General features: G+C 27.4%; 3 protein-coding genes across 4 annotated transcripts; 1 reads left to right on the forward strand and 2 right to left on the reverse strand.

Moving 5' to 3' along the window:
* Positions 1 to 1461: 1461 nt before the first annotated feature.
* On the reverse strand, positions 1462 to 7071 carry LOC112594254 (ralBP1-associated Eps domain-containing protein 2). The gene is made up of 12 exons (XM_025338946.1): positions 6841 to 7071; positions 6568 to 6748; positions 5468 to 5708; positions 5211 to 5415; positions 5060 to 5152; positions 3411 to 3561; positions 3279 to 3336; positions 2389 to 2507; positions 2257 to 2327; positions 2079 to 2190; positions 1849 to 1936; positions 1462 to 1778 (listed from the first exon to the last, which is right to left on the reverse strand). The coding sequence occupies exons 2-12, from the start codon at positions 6719 to 6721 to the stop codon at positions 1643 to 1645; spliced, it is 1428 nt and encodes a 475-aa protein (XP_025194731.1). The 5' UTR covers positions 6722 to 6748; positions 6841 to 7071; the 3' UTR covers positions 1462 to 1642.
* A 1742-nt stretch (positions 7072 to 8813) lies between these two features.
* Positions 8814 to 12217, forward strand: LOC112594246 (histone-binding protein RBBP4). The gene is made up of 9 exons (XM_025338938.1): positions 8814 to 9149; positions 9244 to 9391; positions 10566 to 10711; positions 10774 to 10978; positions 11038 to 11215; positions 11276 to 11470; positions 11539 to 11751; positions 11831 to 11929; positions 12012 to 12217. The coding sequence occupies exons 1-9, from the start codon at positions 9131 to 9133 to the stop codon at positions 12090 to 12092; spliced, it is 1284 nt and encodes a 427-aa protein (XP_025194723.1). The 5' UTR covers positions 8814 to 9130; the 3' UTR covers positions 12093 to 12217.
* A 963-nt stretch (positions 12218 to 13180) lies between these two features.
* LOC112594264 (macoilin-1-like) lies at positions 13181 to 17505 on the reverse strand. Of its 2 annotated transcripts, none has more exons than XM_025338959.1 (14): positions 17113 to 17502; positions 16901 to 17042; positions 16197 to 16323; positions 15985 to 16114; positions 15833 to 15899; positions 15598 to 15715; positions 15364 to 15526; positions 15073 to 15282; positions 14856 to 15014; positions 14614 to 14793; positions 14428 to 14548; positions 14199 to 14373; positions 13901 to 14134; positions 13181 to 13318 (listed from the first exon to the last, which is right to left on the reverse strand). In XM_025338959.1, exons 1-13 carry the CDS (start codon positions 17193 to 17195, stop codon positions 13914 to 13916), a joined length of 1896 nt encoding a protein of 631 aa, XP_025194744.1. In that variant the 5' UTR covers positions 17196 to 17502; the 3' UTR covers positions 13181 to 13318; positions 13901 to 13913. The 2 variants fall into 2 exon arrangements, with proteins under 2 accessions (XP_025194744.1, XP_025194745.1); XM_025338960.1 differs by lacking the exon at positions 13181 to 13318 and adding an exon at positions 13355 to 13572 and having other exon boundaries at positions 17113 to 17505.
* Between the last annotated feature and the right edge of the window lie 246 nt (positions 17506 to 17751).

Here is a 17751-nt window from a genome sequence, read left to right on the forward strand (position 1 = left end):
CATTTGATTTAATCAATTACTAGAAAATGTTTCATTAGCAACGCGGAAAATATGTATTTTCAAAGACGTGCACCGTAAATAACATCATTGTTAAAATTATTTAAATGAAATTTTCCTAACAGTGATTGGTACACATGGAGAATTCCATGATGGAGATCTCCAGACTTGACCCCTTGGATTTTTATGGGCATTTAAAAATGTTGTATATGCAGATCCACCTATTATTCTCCAAGATTTAAAACAAAATACGACTTGTAGTAATTTGAGAGAACAATAAATGCTGCCACATCAAGCGAATTATAAAACGTTTGAATCATGTTTGAACATCAAGGTGGAAACTTTGAACAATTTATCAGATTAGAACTGTAGACAGTATCAATAAAAATTGATTTCAAATTCAAAATATGTACAATTTTATGTTCATTACCTTCAATTGCTATCTTATTTACGATTACTACGATAAAAGTGTTTATTTATATCTTATCTTGTGCAAACGGTATTTAACAATATTGAACTAATCTATAATAAGTAAAAAAAGTGAAATTTAGTTTAATTCTCAAATTACTAAATTTCATTGTTAAATTTCATATGCCAATATTGTAATTAGAAAACTTTATACATAAATTGTTTAGAAAATACTCTATCAATATAAAAATAGTATTATATAAAAGTGAGTTATCCGCGCATGCGCGTATCAAAATATTAAAATTAATAAAGTGTTAAAAATTTGAAATTTATCTAAAAATGTGTATTTAAGTACTATCTGTCATTCAGCGAAAACCCCATTTCAGTACGAGATCATCCAACTGAAATATTTAGTGGTACCTCTTAGCATGAACACACTGTGTATATATATATGATAAAGAAACAACAAGTTTAGATAAACTATATTTATAAATATATTACTCTGAAATAATATGATATATAATATACTTTGTCAAAAGAATCAATAAATTCTGTATGGAGAAGCTGCCTTTATTCTTCTTATTATTAAATAACATATTCATTCATCATTATAGCAATAATAAAAGATTCTTATATTTCTTTTATTTAACACAAATAAATATTTGTTAACAAAAAGAAAAAAAAGAATCTCTTATTTTTATTTTACTCTGCACTCCTAACTTTAAAAAAGTAACATGAAATATATATTATTTACTAAATTGATAAATGGAGCGCAGAGAAGTTAAATTAATAGTTATTATTTATTTAATGTTTCTAAAACTAAATTTTACCAATATTACAATAGACAAAGATAAAATAATTAATACAATAATGAATAAATAATAATAATAATAATCACATATAAAGTTCAATAGTAAATACATCAAAATTTAAAATTAAAATATCACGATTAAAAACATGATCTAATATTTGATGTATCCTATTGACACTTGGTCAAAAAAAAGTAACAATACATTTAAATAATAATATTAAACCAAACAAATAAGTATGATAAATAATAAATATAAATAAATAGGTAATATTATTGATATTAACAATATATTATTGTGATAGTTAAAACACACTGATAATGGATTCATTAAGATCATTGTTAATAATAATAATGAATGTTGATGATGATGAAGTGTACTTATCTGTTGATAATATAAGTCCCAGGAATTTTTATATTAACAAGTGATTAAAATGAAGGTGGAGATGACTTATGAACGGTATCCAAGAGCAATTGTAAGCCAGCGCGTTCTTCACGTAAATCATTCAATTGTTTTTGTAGCTCTTGATAGACTAGACGTAGATGAGCATTTCTTTCTTCTAATCTAAGGAGTATAAAGAATTATATTTTTAAATTTATATAACAGTCTCATATTTATTTTATTTATTAATTACTTGCTAGATGTAGATGACTCTAATGGCTGCATACCATGTACATCTGATCCAGTTGTAGATGAGTTTTCATTACTTTGCGTTTCTGAAACTATTAAAATCACTATTTTATAGTAAATTTTATTAAAAATTTATATTATTATAATCTGTTACTGCACAATAAAATAGTTAAGTATTATCTTGCATAAGATATATTAAAATATTTTAATACTTAATTAAAAGATAAAATTTACGTGGTTTTTTGTAAATTTGAAAAGCACCCGGGCACTGTGCAAAATCGGCAAATTGACCAGATTCTGTTCTCTCACAATTTTGTCTTAACCCATTAATTTCAACATTTGAATTCTAAAATATAAATAAATAACTTTTTATGTATCCATATTAAGATACTTGGAATTTATTATTATTTACTGGACTAGGAGTTATCCTTGGAGGAACAACTGGAGGAGGTCCCTGAGTTGAATTTACAGCTCCGAATTTGCCTAAAATAAAAACATTAATCAATAATAAACAATATAGTTTATAATGTATAAAATAAATCACCAAGTTTATTGAGATCGAGAGAGGAACTACGCATGTGAGCACGATACGGCCGTGGTGGTGGTGGTGGTGGAGGTTCTTTCTTCGCTATAACAACTGGTAAACTTGCAGGTCCAGAATTTCTGTAGTAAAATAATTTAGATGAACAAAATATTAACACATTTACATTTTTAAAACAATAACTGAATAACCCAAATCTGCCTAGGTTAAAATTAATCTAACTTTCTATGTTTAAATTATGCTTCAGATTAACTATATGGTACAAACTCTAATGAACACTATTACTATGATTACTTTCATAGTTTGCTACTTCTTAATATTCTAGATAAATTGTTGAAGTAAATTGTAACACAAAACTGGATACTTATTTAACAAATGCTTAAAAATCAATGTAAATTCAATATCATTTAGATTGGTAGTAGTCTTTGTATATTTGTTTACATTAATAATATGTTAACAATTAAGTAGTTGCCAATTATAAAAGTAATCATTAAAATTAAATTTAAAAATCAAGTATTTTTTAGCTTTCATATTAATTATTATACGTTTATTGAAATACAAAATTTTTAAACAGTAATAAACATAATTATTATAATTAATACTTTTTTTTCTTTATATATTACTTTATTTACATTATTAATCAATGATAACCATATTATAATATGAAAACATTATTTGATTTTCTGTTTATTCAAACACAATTCTTACATGAACCTATCTCAATAATTTTTAAAAATCCTTTATTAGTGCATCGTGGCATATTATTCCTACATTTTGATACTAAGGTACCATACAAATTTCTAGACTCTAACTATAATAATTTTGACTATATGTTGATAAATCAGACAGGACATCTTTAATATGAATATAGATTAATCAAATGTTAAACTTACATATCTTCACCATAATATGTTGGTAAAGGTGGTGGAGGTAAAGCACCTGGCCCTACATCTAAAAATAAAGTATAAATTATATTTAATTTAAAACAAATCTTATACATTTAATAACATGAAAAAAATACATACGACTAAGCTTTTTAGCTTGAGGCCTCTGAATTGATTTAATTAAAACCATTTCTTCAACATTATTTGATAGTGTTTCTTTTTCTTGATCTTCCAAACAATTATCAATACCTGGGGTAACTCGAACAGCAACAGGATGCAAGATTTTAGGATCCTAAATGTTGAACATAACATACAAGTGATCTGAGATTAAAATCTGTATCTCAAATTAAATAATTTACTATTAGCTTAGAATTTGAAGTTTAAACATTTAATAATGTCATTCACAAAAACTATCTGTGTACACTGTATCATTAGGATGAGTAACATTTTTTTAAAATTAATTCTTCTTTATTAAGTTTTAACAAGATTATAGAAATTAAAATTCAAAAAATGTTTTTAATAGTGAATAGCTATAAAATATATAAACGGTAAATTAAATTGAATATTAATTTTAGAAAAATAAATTATTATTAATACTCTGTGTTAAATAAAGAAAATTCAATTATACATTGAAATGCCCACATAAAATATAGTAAAAACTTAAGCTCAAGATCCTTTTTTTGAATGTTGTTTAATTATTTATATAAAAATATAAAAAATTTAAAAATGGGAAATAAAGCTATAAAACATATTTTTAATAATACTCTATAACTAAAACTATATATTGATACCTAACATTTTGTTTTTCATCAGCTATAAGTAGACATTTTGCTAATAAAAAAATATGTATTAAATTATATTTCTAAGCCACATAGTTTTAATATTTTAAATAAAACCCTAATAATTATAAATATATTTGTTTTTGAATTTTAAAATAGTTTATAAACATCTATATTTGTTCAGTACAAATAATAAGAGAGTTAGTGTTCATTTGTTTTATCAAATGTAGGCAATGAATATACACTAATATGATGATAGTGTTTATTAAATAATAATTAACAGAACATGTCCTTTAAGGAGCCTCTAATAAATCTCCTTAGTTTAGTTTTTGATCAAAAATAACTCATTCTTAATTGAATTTTATTATCTAACATGCAATTCAATATTATTTTGAACAGAAATATTTCAATACTTGATGCATTGGTTAAAAAGAATTTTAAATTTAAACAAAAATGTATTTCAATTGATGTATTAAAATATATATAACTTTTTTCAATCAAAAATATCCAAGTGTATAGGCCTTATAAAATATTTTTGTATTTTTTAAATGTGTACATGTGATACATTCCTACAATTAATCAAGGTGGACCTAGTCATAGTTCAATATATATGTAAAATTTATAATACAGAACATTTCTATAATTATTAGCAAATCATAAAGCAAATTTTTTATATTATTAATATATATATTTTTAAACAAATTTTTAATTCACAAAAAAACCCAAAGTATCCATCAATAAATAAAATAACCAAGAATTTCTATCAGTTATTAGTTCCTTTTAGTATTTTTTATTCAAAATTTAATGTGATTTTAACATTTGAATGATCTCTACAACTATTTCAAAATGAACACTAATACTCTGACCTACTTATATAATTTATTCTCACAGCTCTAAAAAACAAAATAAAAAATAAAAAATGAAACTAATTATTATTTCAGTTCAAAAACTATTACCAAATTAAAAATTAAGCATATTATAATAAATAATTTAATTGTGACAATGACATACTTGTTCAACAGAAGACTTTTGAAAATCAAAATTTACTGGCTTTGGTCCAGGTGATGACAATGAACTAGTTGGGGAATCAATGAACTTTGTCCACTGTAAACAATTTAATAAAATGTTTAAACTTTTAAGTGAACAATATTAAATAATTTACTTCTTTGCTTTTAATACTGCTAGTTGGTGATACAATAGTATTATTTGTAGTATTTATCTGGACTGGTGACATAGCTGGTGGCACTAATGATGGCGGTAGTTTCTTTGGTAGAGTAATATTGTTGCGTCTAAGAACAACTAAATGCATGGCTAATTTGAATTCTGCTAATGAAAGAGCTCCATCTTTGGTTACATCAGACAATTGCCTAAAATAAGATAAAATAAAAAAACCATAATAAAAGTTTCGAATAAACATACCATATTTCTTTAAGTTCATGTAATGGCAAACGTGATTTTTCAAAAAATGATCGGGCTATTGAGCCAGACAGTAAAGATTTTGGATTAGGTTGCATTGATGCAAACTGTTCTTCATAATATTTACTCTGTTCTTCATTCATACTCCAAATTCCAATGCCATTAGCAGATGAAACTGTTTCACAGTCAGAGGAATCTGCTTCCTCTTCAGTACCCAATAATTGTCGCTGTTCATCACCCCAAGCTAGAAAATCAAATTTTATTTGTTATAAAGATAACAGTATCTCTTTAACAATAGGTTTTGAAGTATTTAGATGTAATTTTATTATAGAAAAATATCTAATATTAATTATTATACCAACAGTTAATTTTTAATTTTCCTTAAATGAGTAATGATTTTTAATTAGAATGTAACCAATAATGAAAAATAAAAAGCACAAATAAAATTCATAGTAATTTAATTATTGAATTTATTACAATTATAAAAATACATTATTTTTTAGTTATATTAAAACATTTATAATGAAGTACAAGTGTGTGATTAGGGGTATGAGTCCATTATCTGTAGTATGAAGTATAAATAAACTTTTATAATAATATAAAATATCAAAGTTATAATATTAATATGAATAATATAATTTATAGCCCCACCTCTTACCAAGTTTTAAGAGCCGTACCTGGTCATTTAATTAGATCACTTACTGGCTACTGAAAATATTTATAGTGGATAAAAATAACTTTATATTATTTACACATTACATGGATAATTTAAAATGATTCTTGTTAATGACATATTGTTTAAAACCTAAAAAGCAAGCAACAAAATTATTTTATTTTTTTTTTGTTATTTTCTAGCGGAGCAGGAAAAAAAAATTTGAAATACATTTTAGGAAAATATTGTGTATACTCAAATTGTTTTTAATAATACACCACTACCTATAATAAAATATATTTCAACTTGTATTAACTACTTATGATACCTATTAATTAACCTAGTTAATTTTAAAAAAATGTGTTTATAAGCACTCAACAGGTAGATATTAAATAAGTTAAAAAATGATAAACTGTGCATTATGTATTAAACTATATTTATAGTTCATTACTTGGTCCGTGCCAATGAACCCAATTTTTATCCTGGACACTGTTGGTGGGCGTAGGCGAGTCACTAGCCGTGCTCGAAGCCTCTGTTGTTGAACTGTTTCGGGTGCGTTCCGCATCGCGTTCTGTGTTCACGATTACCATTTGACTGTCCGTCATAATAATAATTACTCAACGGTGTTTTTCCTGTGAGTCGTTCATGAGATAAAAAAAAAAAAAAATTAGTAAAATTGAATCCGACGACGGTGACATTAGCACAATGATGAAACTTGAATTACCTTGTATGGTAAAACGCAAAACCATCATACGTGCAATTAAGACGACAATCAGCGTTACTCAAACATAATTTTTTATTAAACCACAGGGGATGGACATGCGACCGATGATTATTTATAATAGTTTGCTATTGATGTCGTCGCGGCGAGCGAATCGTGGCGATACGGGCCCGAACAGATTTTCCACGACTCGTGTTGGAATTCGCCGTAGCTGATATAATAGTAATGATTATTATTATTATTATTATTATTATTGTCAGTCAATTAAACGCTTATTGTTGTTATCAGTGAGAATATGTATCACTGATAAACAAATAAATAAACAAATCGCACCGGTTAGAAGGGACGTCCGGTTTGCGCGCGGCAGGCGTTCCTAACTTTGTCTCTAATGTCTCCATTGTCATGGAACGACCTCACTCCTTGTCCTTGGTTCCTCTATCCAGTATCCATTATCCAGTCTATAGTCTATACTCTATCCTCAATCCTCATTCTTCAGTAGTCAATCCACGCTATTTTATAGTCAGTACTCAGTACTCTGAAGTCTGAACTCTCAGTCGGACAGATCACAGACAGTCATCTCCATCTACAATTTACACTGTTGGGTTAGTTGAGTTCGCTTCACATTAAGACTTTCGTCAGTTATATTATTATTATTATTGACACTTATGTCATATAACGATAATATTTCGTTACGACATTAAATAATGCATTATTTTACAAATTTACAGTCAGTTGTTATGTACAATACACATTACACATCATGGTTTAGAGTAAATTTTCTTTTAAAATGTATCGATTAATCTATAATCTATTTTTCTCTACATCGTGGTAGGTAGTGTGATAAGTTATTTAATATAAGATTATCCATATATTGTACGTCTATATCTATACCTTTGTTCTTTAGAGTTTTTCTCAGTATTGGTCTTGTCAATGAGTACTAGAATTCTGACCTAGTAATATTCATTGAACCCAAACAAAAATATTAGGGTTCATAAAGGTCTATATGGGACATCAATACTTTAATCCTTATTTTAATGTAAAAAAATGTAAGTTATAAACCTACATAACTTTAATTAAATAATTATAAATAATTATTAAAAATACTAGCTTTAGACTCTGAGCAGAGCAATGATTGTATTGATTTTACAATGATATACAAATAATCGTGGCGCAATTTGAAACGCTTTTAAATTTTAACTTATGTAGATATCTTTTCCAGTCTAGTGTCACTAATAAAACGGGTTTTTACTCCAAATAAGCTTGTACATTTTTTTTCCTATCATCACATATTGTGCTAGTAAGTACAGGTTGGATATAGCTTAATATAAAACAATAATAAAAATTAAAAATATAGTTAGGTATTCTGAAAACGATGGTTAAGACCTCGAAATTTTTCACTGTTACCCTTGGTCCCGTTGGCTGTGAAAATAAACGTTTGTACCAATATATGTTAATAATGTTATAAAACTAATAATGTATATAAATAATATAATAGATCGATCAACGATATAAATTACATAATATTTAATATTCATTCATTAAAACTCAAAACAGCAAAATAAATTATAATTCAACTGAAAAAACAAAAATTTAAATTAATTCTTCCATGAGAACCTCTTAATCGGTTCGAGTGATTCTTTCTTTGTCGTAAATACTTATCGGCGTCCATTTCATGATGTTCACTATTTTTCGTAATAATTATATAAACTATTTAAATATTATAATATTATAGTAATTAAATAAAGTATAGTACTATAGACCTAAGGATATTGCATAGACAAACAATATTTTTTTAGGTCTATAATTAAAAGTCTTACAGACAAATCTATTAACAGTATTAATCATTACGATTCGTCGTTTGACGTGGTGGTAGGCCGTGTCCCGCGCTTCGCCGTTGTATTGGCCGCACTGTTGACACAACCGCGGCGGCGGTAGCACAGTTTTTTGTGATTCGCTGTCTTCTTCTAACTCTTATTCGGCGTTTTTCGATTATCATCTCTCTTTATTTTCGTGTGTTTTTGGCGCAATTTATTGTTTTTCCTTTTCTTAGTTCTCTCCGCCTATCGTCGTGACGCTGTGCCTGTGCATCGACATCACACACTTTCCGCGCCGCAAGTGTGCGTTGTACGGTTTGTACACATCACGGTCGTCGGTTAACTCAAAATTTCCCGGTGAAATCTGTCGTGCCCATCGTCCGTGCCACCGTCACGAAACGCTCATCATTCCTTTACATCAACTGGCATCGACCAAAGAACACCGACCATTTACGTATTAGCATTCATCTGCGGCGATAATGGGTGACAAGGAAGGTGGTGAGTGTGAGAATATTCGTACCGAATTTTTCGTCCACATTGTTATTGTTTAAACTGTGATTGTCGTACTTACACCGGCGTCTTTGTTTTTCAGATACGTTCGATGAGGCAGTTGAGGAGCGTGTCATCAATGAGGAATACAAGATATGGAAGAAGAATACACCGTTCTTGTACGACTTGGTTATGACTCACGCTCTTGAGTGGCCATCGCTTACCGCTCAGTGGCTTCCAGACGTTACTCGGTAATTAAATCCATTCTAAATGTATTCATTATGTTTAATATTGTTTGCGGCCGGCTGTCTATCGATCTAATGGATAAGTTTTGCATTGTTGTCACTGCCAAATACCATTAATTTAGATTGTTGACTACATTAAATATTGAGAGACCAAGAAATTTATCTCATTTTATAAAGTTTTTGTATTAGAATGGGTTTAAAAAGATAAAAACAAAATTTTACTGTTACTCAAATTAAAAAAATAATAGTCTTTATATCTTTTCTTTATGCCTTTCATTAGTTAAAGATGTATTAAAACCACTTTTTGTTTATTGTATAATGTTCTTTAACGTATTATATTTACTGAATAATTATTAGCACATTACTATGTAATTACATTTTATATCGCACTACTTTGATAGTAAAATAGTATTATAAATTGTTAATAACAATATAAGAAATTAAAAGAAATTTTGGCATTTTTACCAATAAAAAATAAATTAATACATGAAAAATATAGTTAATTGTGAATTATTTATCATAAATAATCAACTGATCTAATATGTGGGCTGTAAAGTTATGTAGTATGCTAGAATTTTGTCATATAGTTTGCATGGTTGTTGTGTACTGCGTTCTATTTAAGACTTCTTATCTAATAATATAAGTAATGTCATAAAACAGCGGTTCCCAACCTTTTTTCATTTTGTACCCTTAAGTTTAATGTTTTGCTAGATTGTACCCCTCATTATAATTTTTGAACTTTTCACTTAACTACTTTTAAAATATTTAAATAAAAAATAACAAAACATTCTATGTTACATTTTATACTCCATATCTATTAGATAAATTGACGGTTAAGTTTAAATTTGTGACATAAATTTTCATTTTTAATAACATTTATTGAATATTTTCAAAACGAATTGTAAATTAACAAATTAAACATTTTCTGCCAATAATAAATTTTGTTTCACATACCCCTGGTTGGGTATAGCTATCATAAAATATTGCGAGAAACTAAAGCCAAAGCTGATGATTTATTTCATCACATAAAACTAATTATTAGTATTATTATTCAATGGAATAACTTAATGTGAATCAATGAACATTATATATTAACCATAGTTTTTGTGCATAATGGCTTTTTATTAATATTGCTTACTATTTCATTAATATTAAATTTAATATTTGTATATTTTTGTAGCCCGGAAGGCAAAGAATATTCTATACATCGTTTAATACTTGGTACTCATACTTCAGATGAACAGAATCATTTATTAATTGCTAGTGTTCAGTTACCAAATGAAGATGCTCAATTTGATTCTTCTCATTACGACGGAGAAAAACAAGGTATATAAATTATCATAAGTTGTATTTTTATGGTCATTTAATATGGAACTTATATTTTTTAGAATATGGTGGATTTGGTTCTGTGAGTGGTAAAATTGAAATCGAAATTAAAATTAACCATGAAGGTGAGGTTAATCGTGCTCGTTACATGCCTCAAAATCCATGTGTAATTGCTACTAAAACACCTTCAAGTGACGTATTAGTATTTGATTATACCAAACATCCATCAAAACCTGATCCAAATGGAGAATGTCAACCGGATTTAAGGTAAAAATTAGCATAAAATTTCCATTAAATTAAATTAAAATATTTTCATTTTAAAATAGATTAAGAGGTCATCAAAAAGAAGGCTATGGTTTATCCTGGAACCCCAATTTAAATGGATATTTGTTAAGTGCATCTGACGATCATACCATATGTCTATGGGATATTAATGCCACTCCCAAAGAACATAGTGTTGTTGAAGCTAAAACTATATTTACTGGACATACTGCTGTTGTTGAAGTACTGCATAAATTTCCGTCTTCTGAAATGGCATTTGATACTACATTGTTTTATTTTTAGGATGTTGCTTGGCATTTATTACATGAATCGTTATTTGGTTCTGTTGCTGATGATCAAAAACTAATGATTTGGGATACACGTGCCAACAATACGAGCAAACCATCACATACTGTTGATGCTCACACTGCTGAAGTTAACTGTTTATCATTTAATCCATATTCAGAATTCATTTTAGCTACAGGAAGTGCTGATAAAGTGAGTTAAATTTTAAATTCTTGTTAATTCTAAATATGCATACATTTTATTTTTTAATTTCTCATTAGACTGTAGCCTTATGGGATTTAAGAAATCTGAAGTTAAAATTGCATTCCTTTGAATCACATAAAGATGAAATATTCCAAGTACAGTGGTCACCACATAATGAGACTATATTAGCATCTAGTGGTACAGATAGACGTTTACATGTTTGGGATTTAAGTAAAATAGGGGAAGAACAGTCGCCAGAGGATGCTGATGATGGCCCCCCGGAACTTTTGGTAATTATAATCATATTATGCTACAATTGTTTAATTATGAACATTAATTTACAAATTATTGGGTATTAAATTTGTTCAGTTTATCCATGGTGGTCATACTGCTAAAATATCAGATTTTTCTTGGAATCCTAATGAGCCATGGGTTATATGTTCAGTTTCTGAGGATAATATTATGCAGGTACTTAATTTAAAATTAAATATTCATATCTCAATGATAACATTTTTATCACAACCTTTCTAACTATAATATTTAATCTTAGGTATGGCAAATGGCTGAAAATATTTATAATGATGAAGAACCGGACGCTAGTAGTCCTGAAGTAGACACACCTGTTCCTTAAACTTTGTACATTAATTTTATCAAGATTACTTTAAGCGTAACATAAATAATAATGGTCTTTTTTTTTTTATTCAATTTGCTATTTGAAATGTACATATAAGCACTGAGTATATTCAATTCTATTCACATCCTTGTAATTTGTATAATATATTTCTATACCATGCATCTTACATTTTAATAATTTATTGTTTCATATTGTGCAGAGTTGTATTCTGAATAATGGTACCATTAAACAAATCCATTAATTTTTAATGATTGTAGGTAATTATCATCTTTTTTATTTATTATTATTTTTTTTTTTATATATATGTGTACAATTTTGGAATAAACAACTCAAAATAGTAATATACTCTGAAAAAAGTATTAATTTTTATTATTGTACTACAAGTGAAAATGAAAATCCAAACAATTTAAAAAAATAATAACAAACAATGAATAGTTATATTAAGTACGCATGCGAAATGAAAATTATTTTTGATCTATGACCACATTATTAGTCTTAATTTTATAAAAAAAAAATATATTTAATATTTACGTGTACCTATTTAATACACCTTTAATTCTTGTAAACGGAGCTATTTCATCTATAATTTATCACAATCTTTTCATTACAATCATAAATCTTAACAAAGAAAATCTCCTTTAGGGTTAATATTAATGGCCCTAGGATTTTTTCTGATTAGGAACAAAAAAAAAAAAAATATACAAATTTATATAATGGTTAAAAAAGAACTAAGTTTAAACTTAACATATTATGTCTTAATATTAATTTGTTCATTTCAACATTTAAGTTTCTTAGAGATTGTGTGTCTATTACCACAAAGATACTGATACAGATGAAATGCAATGAAAGAAAACAACATTAAAAATTGGAAGATCAAATAAACAAACTGAAGTAGAAAACCCCATTGGTCAAAGAACTGAGAAAAGAAAATATCAAAATAGATAAATAATAAATTATGAAGTGCAAGAACTTAGGTCAAATTCATAATACATGAGAAGGGGAGTAATTAATTAAAATCATTTAAGGTATTTGTAAAATGTTAGTTAACTAAAAAAACACTGATTCTAACAAAGAATATTACTATTAATACAAATTTTTTCTAAATTAATATTTCTCTGACTACCAACAGATCTAATGTGTACAATAATTATCTATTGAGAAAGAGAAGAGAGAATTAATTTGTTGTCAGTTTTTGAAAAACACGGCAATTCTGTATGCAAACACTAAAACATTAGAAATAATGCTATTAGACGATATAAATATAAAAAAATAAATACAATTTAATATAGTAAAGAATATTGAACTCATTAGTTTTAGTTACTGTTATGCTTGATGTTGTATTATTAGATTAAAATACAACTTTATCACATTTTACAAAAGCTGAGACACTGGGTAAACATACACCAAAGTACAAAAAGCAATATGGGTGATTGGTGTTCACGTCAAACTAATTGTTATTATATTCTTATCAATAAATCTGTAGGATCCAAACAAAAGTAAAATTATAAAATAATTACTAATCATTAAACTCAACAAATAGGTACAAATGAAACTGTATGGATTGAAGTTTAAAGTATTTTTTTATTAATTTTAAGTATATGAATATTAAATGCTTTTCAAAAAGAATGTGTTTAGATTTAATTGAAAATTGAAATAAGAATTAACAACAATTGTGATAATTTAATTTGAAAATGTTTTTTTCACTATGACAATAATTGTTTACAGAATTGGTCACATTTGCTTAAAAGCACATTTATGTGTTGTAAAACATACAATATATTTGTTATTTTTACAAGACTACTTACTTTTATGATAAAATTAAGCTTCAGTGACTAAGTGTGAACTTTTCTTAGGCGTATATATAGTGGCATTTGGATCAAGGCTAGACTGTGGTGAATTACTACCACCAAACCTCATTGTTGGCGATCCGCCAACAGAGTTTACCATATGGTATGAATTATTTGGTGGCGTCATAATCATTGTCTGAGCCATTTTAGACTTGAGTTCTTCAATCTCTTTTTCTTGAGACGAAATTTTATCTAAGAACACAATTCAATATTATTATCCAAAAACTATATTATGACTATATTTAAAAAATATTACTAATTTTAATTTCTAGCTGTCTCTTGGCTTCGCCTAATGCTGAAAACAGATCGAGTTTAATGCGCGTTTCCGCGCTCAGACTGTGTTCTAAATGAGCGTTTTTGTCTTTCAATGTTGACAACGCAGACATAACAAAATCAATTTTATCTTGACTTTGTTTGTATGGTTGAAGATCCTACAATTGACAATAATTTTAATTAAACATTAAAATAAGTATATTTAAACTTACATTGACTTCTTTTTGGGCTGCCACATACTGCTCATCTTTTATCCTAAGTTCTTTGCGTAATGCTTTAGCTTCATTTTCAAGCTCCCTGCGTCTAACCTTACAGCTTTCCGTACATTCTGGTCTAAAATAAAATTGAAAATTGTATTTAGTAATTAATTATAAAATAAATGTAAGTAAAATATTTACTTTGTAGATAAAGCTGATAATCTAGAAGCAGCAAGCTCTTCAACTTTTTTTAATTGTCTTCTTTCTGTGACTAATTGAGACTCACATGAAATCCTTTGTCGTTTTTCATCTGATAAACGTTTTTCAAGTTGAGACACCATCTGTCTATCATTTTGGTGAGTTACTACCAAATTGATAACCCTAAACAAATTAATTGAACAATTTAGTAGAAAATAATCTAATAAAGCCATTAATAATTTTACTTAGTTTTGGTATCTTCGTGTTCTTGTTTCAGCCTTGTCAAATCATTTGATGTGTTTGAATTTTCAAGCAAAGCTGTATTTAACTGATTTCTCAGTTCTTTTTCTATTTGACTACATGAATGAAGTTCAGATTTAAGCCTTTTTAACTCATTTTCCAATCTAATTATGTGTTAAACATATTAATAAAAGCCATTATTTTAAAATAACAAAAACTTACGTTTCACAATATATGTCTTTAGGATCAACAATTAAAGGCTTTTCTAGTCTTAGTGGTGAAGTGCCTTTAGCTTTTGTAGATTCTTTTGTGCTTGAGTTTTGATTACTACACCTTAGATGATTATTATTTTTAGTTGATGACGCTTTAGGGGTCACCCTTTTGTTTTTTTCTGTTTCTTTATTTACATGATTTTCTTGGTTACTATTACAACTATTAAAACCAATTTAATATTATTTTATTTCTACTTTGACAAAAATACAGATGATTTATAACTAAATAATAAATACTTACATTAATTTATCATTAGTTACTATTTTTTTATTAGGTATTTCAGTACATATTGTATCTTGTTTTTCAGGTTTTTTATGTGGAACACTACCATTTGATATCACTTTATTATTATGTACATCATTTTCATCTGCAGGTACCTCACAAATTGATTCCAACCATATTTCTACATAATATGTAAAATAAAACAAATTAATATAAATATTTAAGAATTTACATTTTTAAACATGAAATTACCTCCATCATCATTTTCTTGACTAGGTATAATGGAGCCGGTTATTCTATCAAATGGTAAAGCATCTAATAATAAGTTTTGGTAAAACTCATTTTCTTTAGAAACCCTCTGTTGTTGTTTCTAAAAAAAAATGTAAATAATAATATACACTATACAAGTATTATGATCCAGGGTTGGATATTTTAGCACTTAGTTAATTGTGTTTAAATAAAATAAAATCTACTTAATGATACTTACTTGTCTCAATTTATGACTTAAGTAACTTTTGAAACCAAAACATAGTGTAACCACAGGATATCCAATACTAAAAATTAGTAAGCCAATTACTGTGTATTATTTATTAAAAAAAACAATGTACAATATAATTAATATATTATTTAATATCTTACCAGTTGGCAGCTAAAGGTTTACACAAAACCAATTTATAAGGAATATGGTCAGGGTTATTCAGTCGGATATAAGCCTCCACATAAATGTACAAGACTAATAAAGTTACCACTGGCCAAGAAACACATTTTTCTACATAGAGTATAGAATAAATATAAGATAAGTAAATAAATAAAAATCATGTAAAACAAGTTTAAATTAATATTTGACTAACCTGCTTGGTAAATATATTGCACCCAAAAATATGTACTAGCAACAAACAGCAACCAATGTACGGGTATGAAGAAAAAGCACACCATGTCTGATGTCAATGCAATACAAACAAAAAACACTGTATAAACCTGCAACATTATTAATAGATAAAAATAAATACATATTAATTTGATTAATACCCATTAAACAAACATTTTATAACTTTAAAAGTAAGATGCTAAAATGTATATTGTTATAATTTTTACTTTATCACTATGTGTAATATTTTTAAGACACAGTATACTATTTTAAATTTTAGAGTATCTAGGCTATACATCACTCAAATAACACATCAACATTTAAGTCCATGCTTATGAGTACATAACCAAGTATACGTTATAAAATATTAGTTTCATATTGATACCAATGACTAATGGTGCCAACTTTTTCGTTAACTTAAAAACTTTAAAAGAACATGTTCAGTTTAATTTAATTACTTTTTAGCATTAAATGTTAGTTATTAATGATTTGTAATAACAAATTATAACTACTTATAAAATTATTGAATGATAGATTCAGTCAAAGTAAATATAAATATCAGAAAAAATTAAGAGCTTTACACCATATACTAAGCAATACAGTATTTGTTTCACTATACATTGATTAACAATTGAATAGTTACATAAATAATAAAATAATTTATATATCATTCATGGGTGTACTTACAAATCCTTGATGTTTAATTCCTTCAAAAATTTTGTGAAACAGAAGCCAAAATGGCCAAACGTATTCAAACCGAAAGTGCAGTAAATAATCAAGTAGTATTAAAACGAGCCAAATGCCGAACAGCTTCAAATAATGTACTGAACTAAAAGCAAATATTAAGTACGAGTTTAGTAATAACGATTAATGCATTGTGTCCGATTGCGAATTTATACCTCCAGTAGATTCCTTCGGAGGCAGATTTGTTTCTTTTCAAGGCCTTTCGAGATTTTCCACAATCGCCATTCCTTCTCTTCATACTACCAATTATTGTGTTTATTCAAATGCATATATAAAACTATGAATTAGTTCGTTGAGAAAAACAACAAAACGTAATCTAAAACGATGCAGTGAGAATACGTTTAATTGGTGGCGGTCCTATGCATTGCTGTAGGATGTTGCGTTCAAGTAGCGTTTGAATTTAAATTTCGAACGATCATGAATTCATGACTGACCGCAACTGCGTTCAGTAGGCACGAATTACAAAATTAAATAATGAAATAAATCCATACAAATCATAACCAACAAATCCCGATGATCACTTGGCATAAACGAGAGATAAGAAATGTTCAGATGATAAACATTTTTCATACACTACTCGCTCTATACACAGGGCACAGGCGTCAGGTACAGCACACTGTACTCTGTAATACAGTAAATCGTCAGCGTTTGTCCCTGTTTAACAGGTAATAACTCTTAATAGATTTTGGGCATAAAGTTCTGATACTTGGCCATGTCGTCCGGATCGAGATCGTGAAATCATCGATCGGCCAAATGCCGGTAAACGGGAGTCTAAGAGTTTCGATAAAGTCCGA

The sequence above is a fragment of the Melanaphis sacchari genome, unplaced genomic scaffold, assembly GCF_002803265.2.
Source record: "Melanaphis sacchari strain LSU unplaced genomic scaffold, SCAv2.0 Contig225_pilon_pilon, whole genome shotgun sequence".
NCBI classification, from domain to species: Eukaryota; Metazoa; Arthropoda; class Insecta; order Hemiptera; family Aphididae; genus Melanaphis; species Melanaphis sacchari.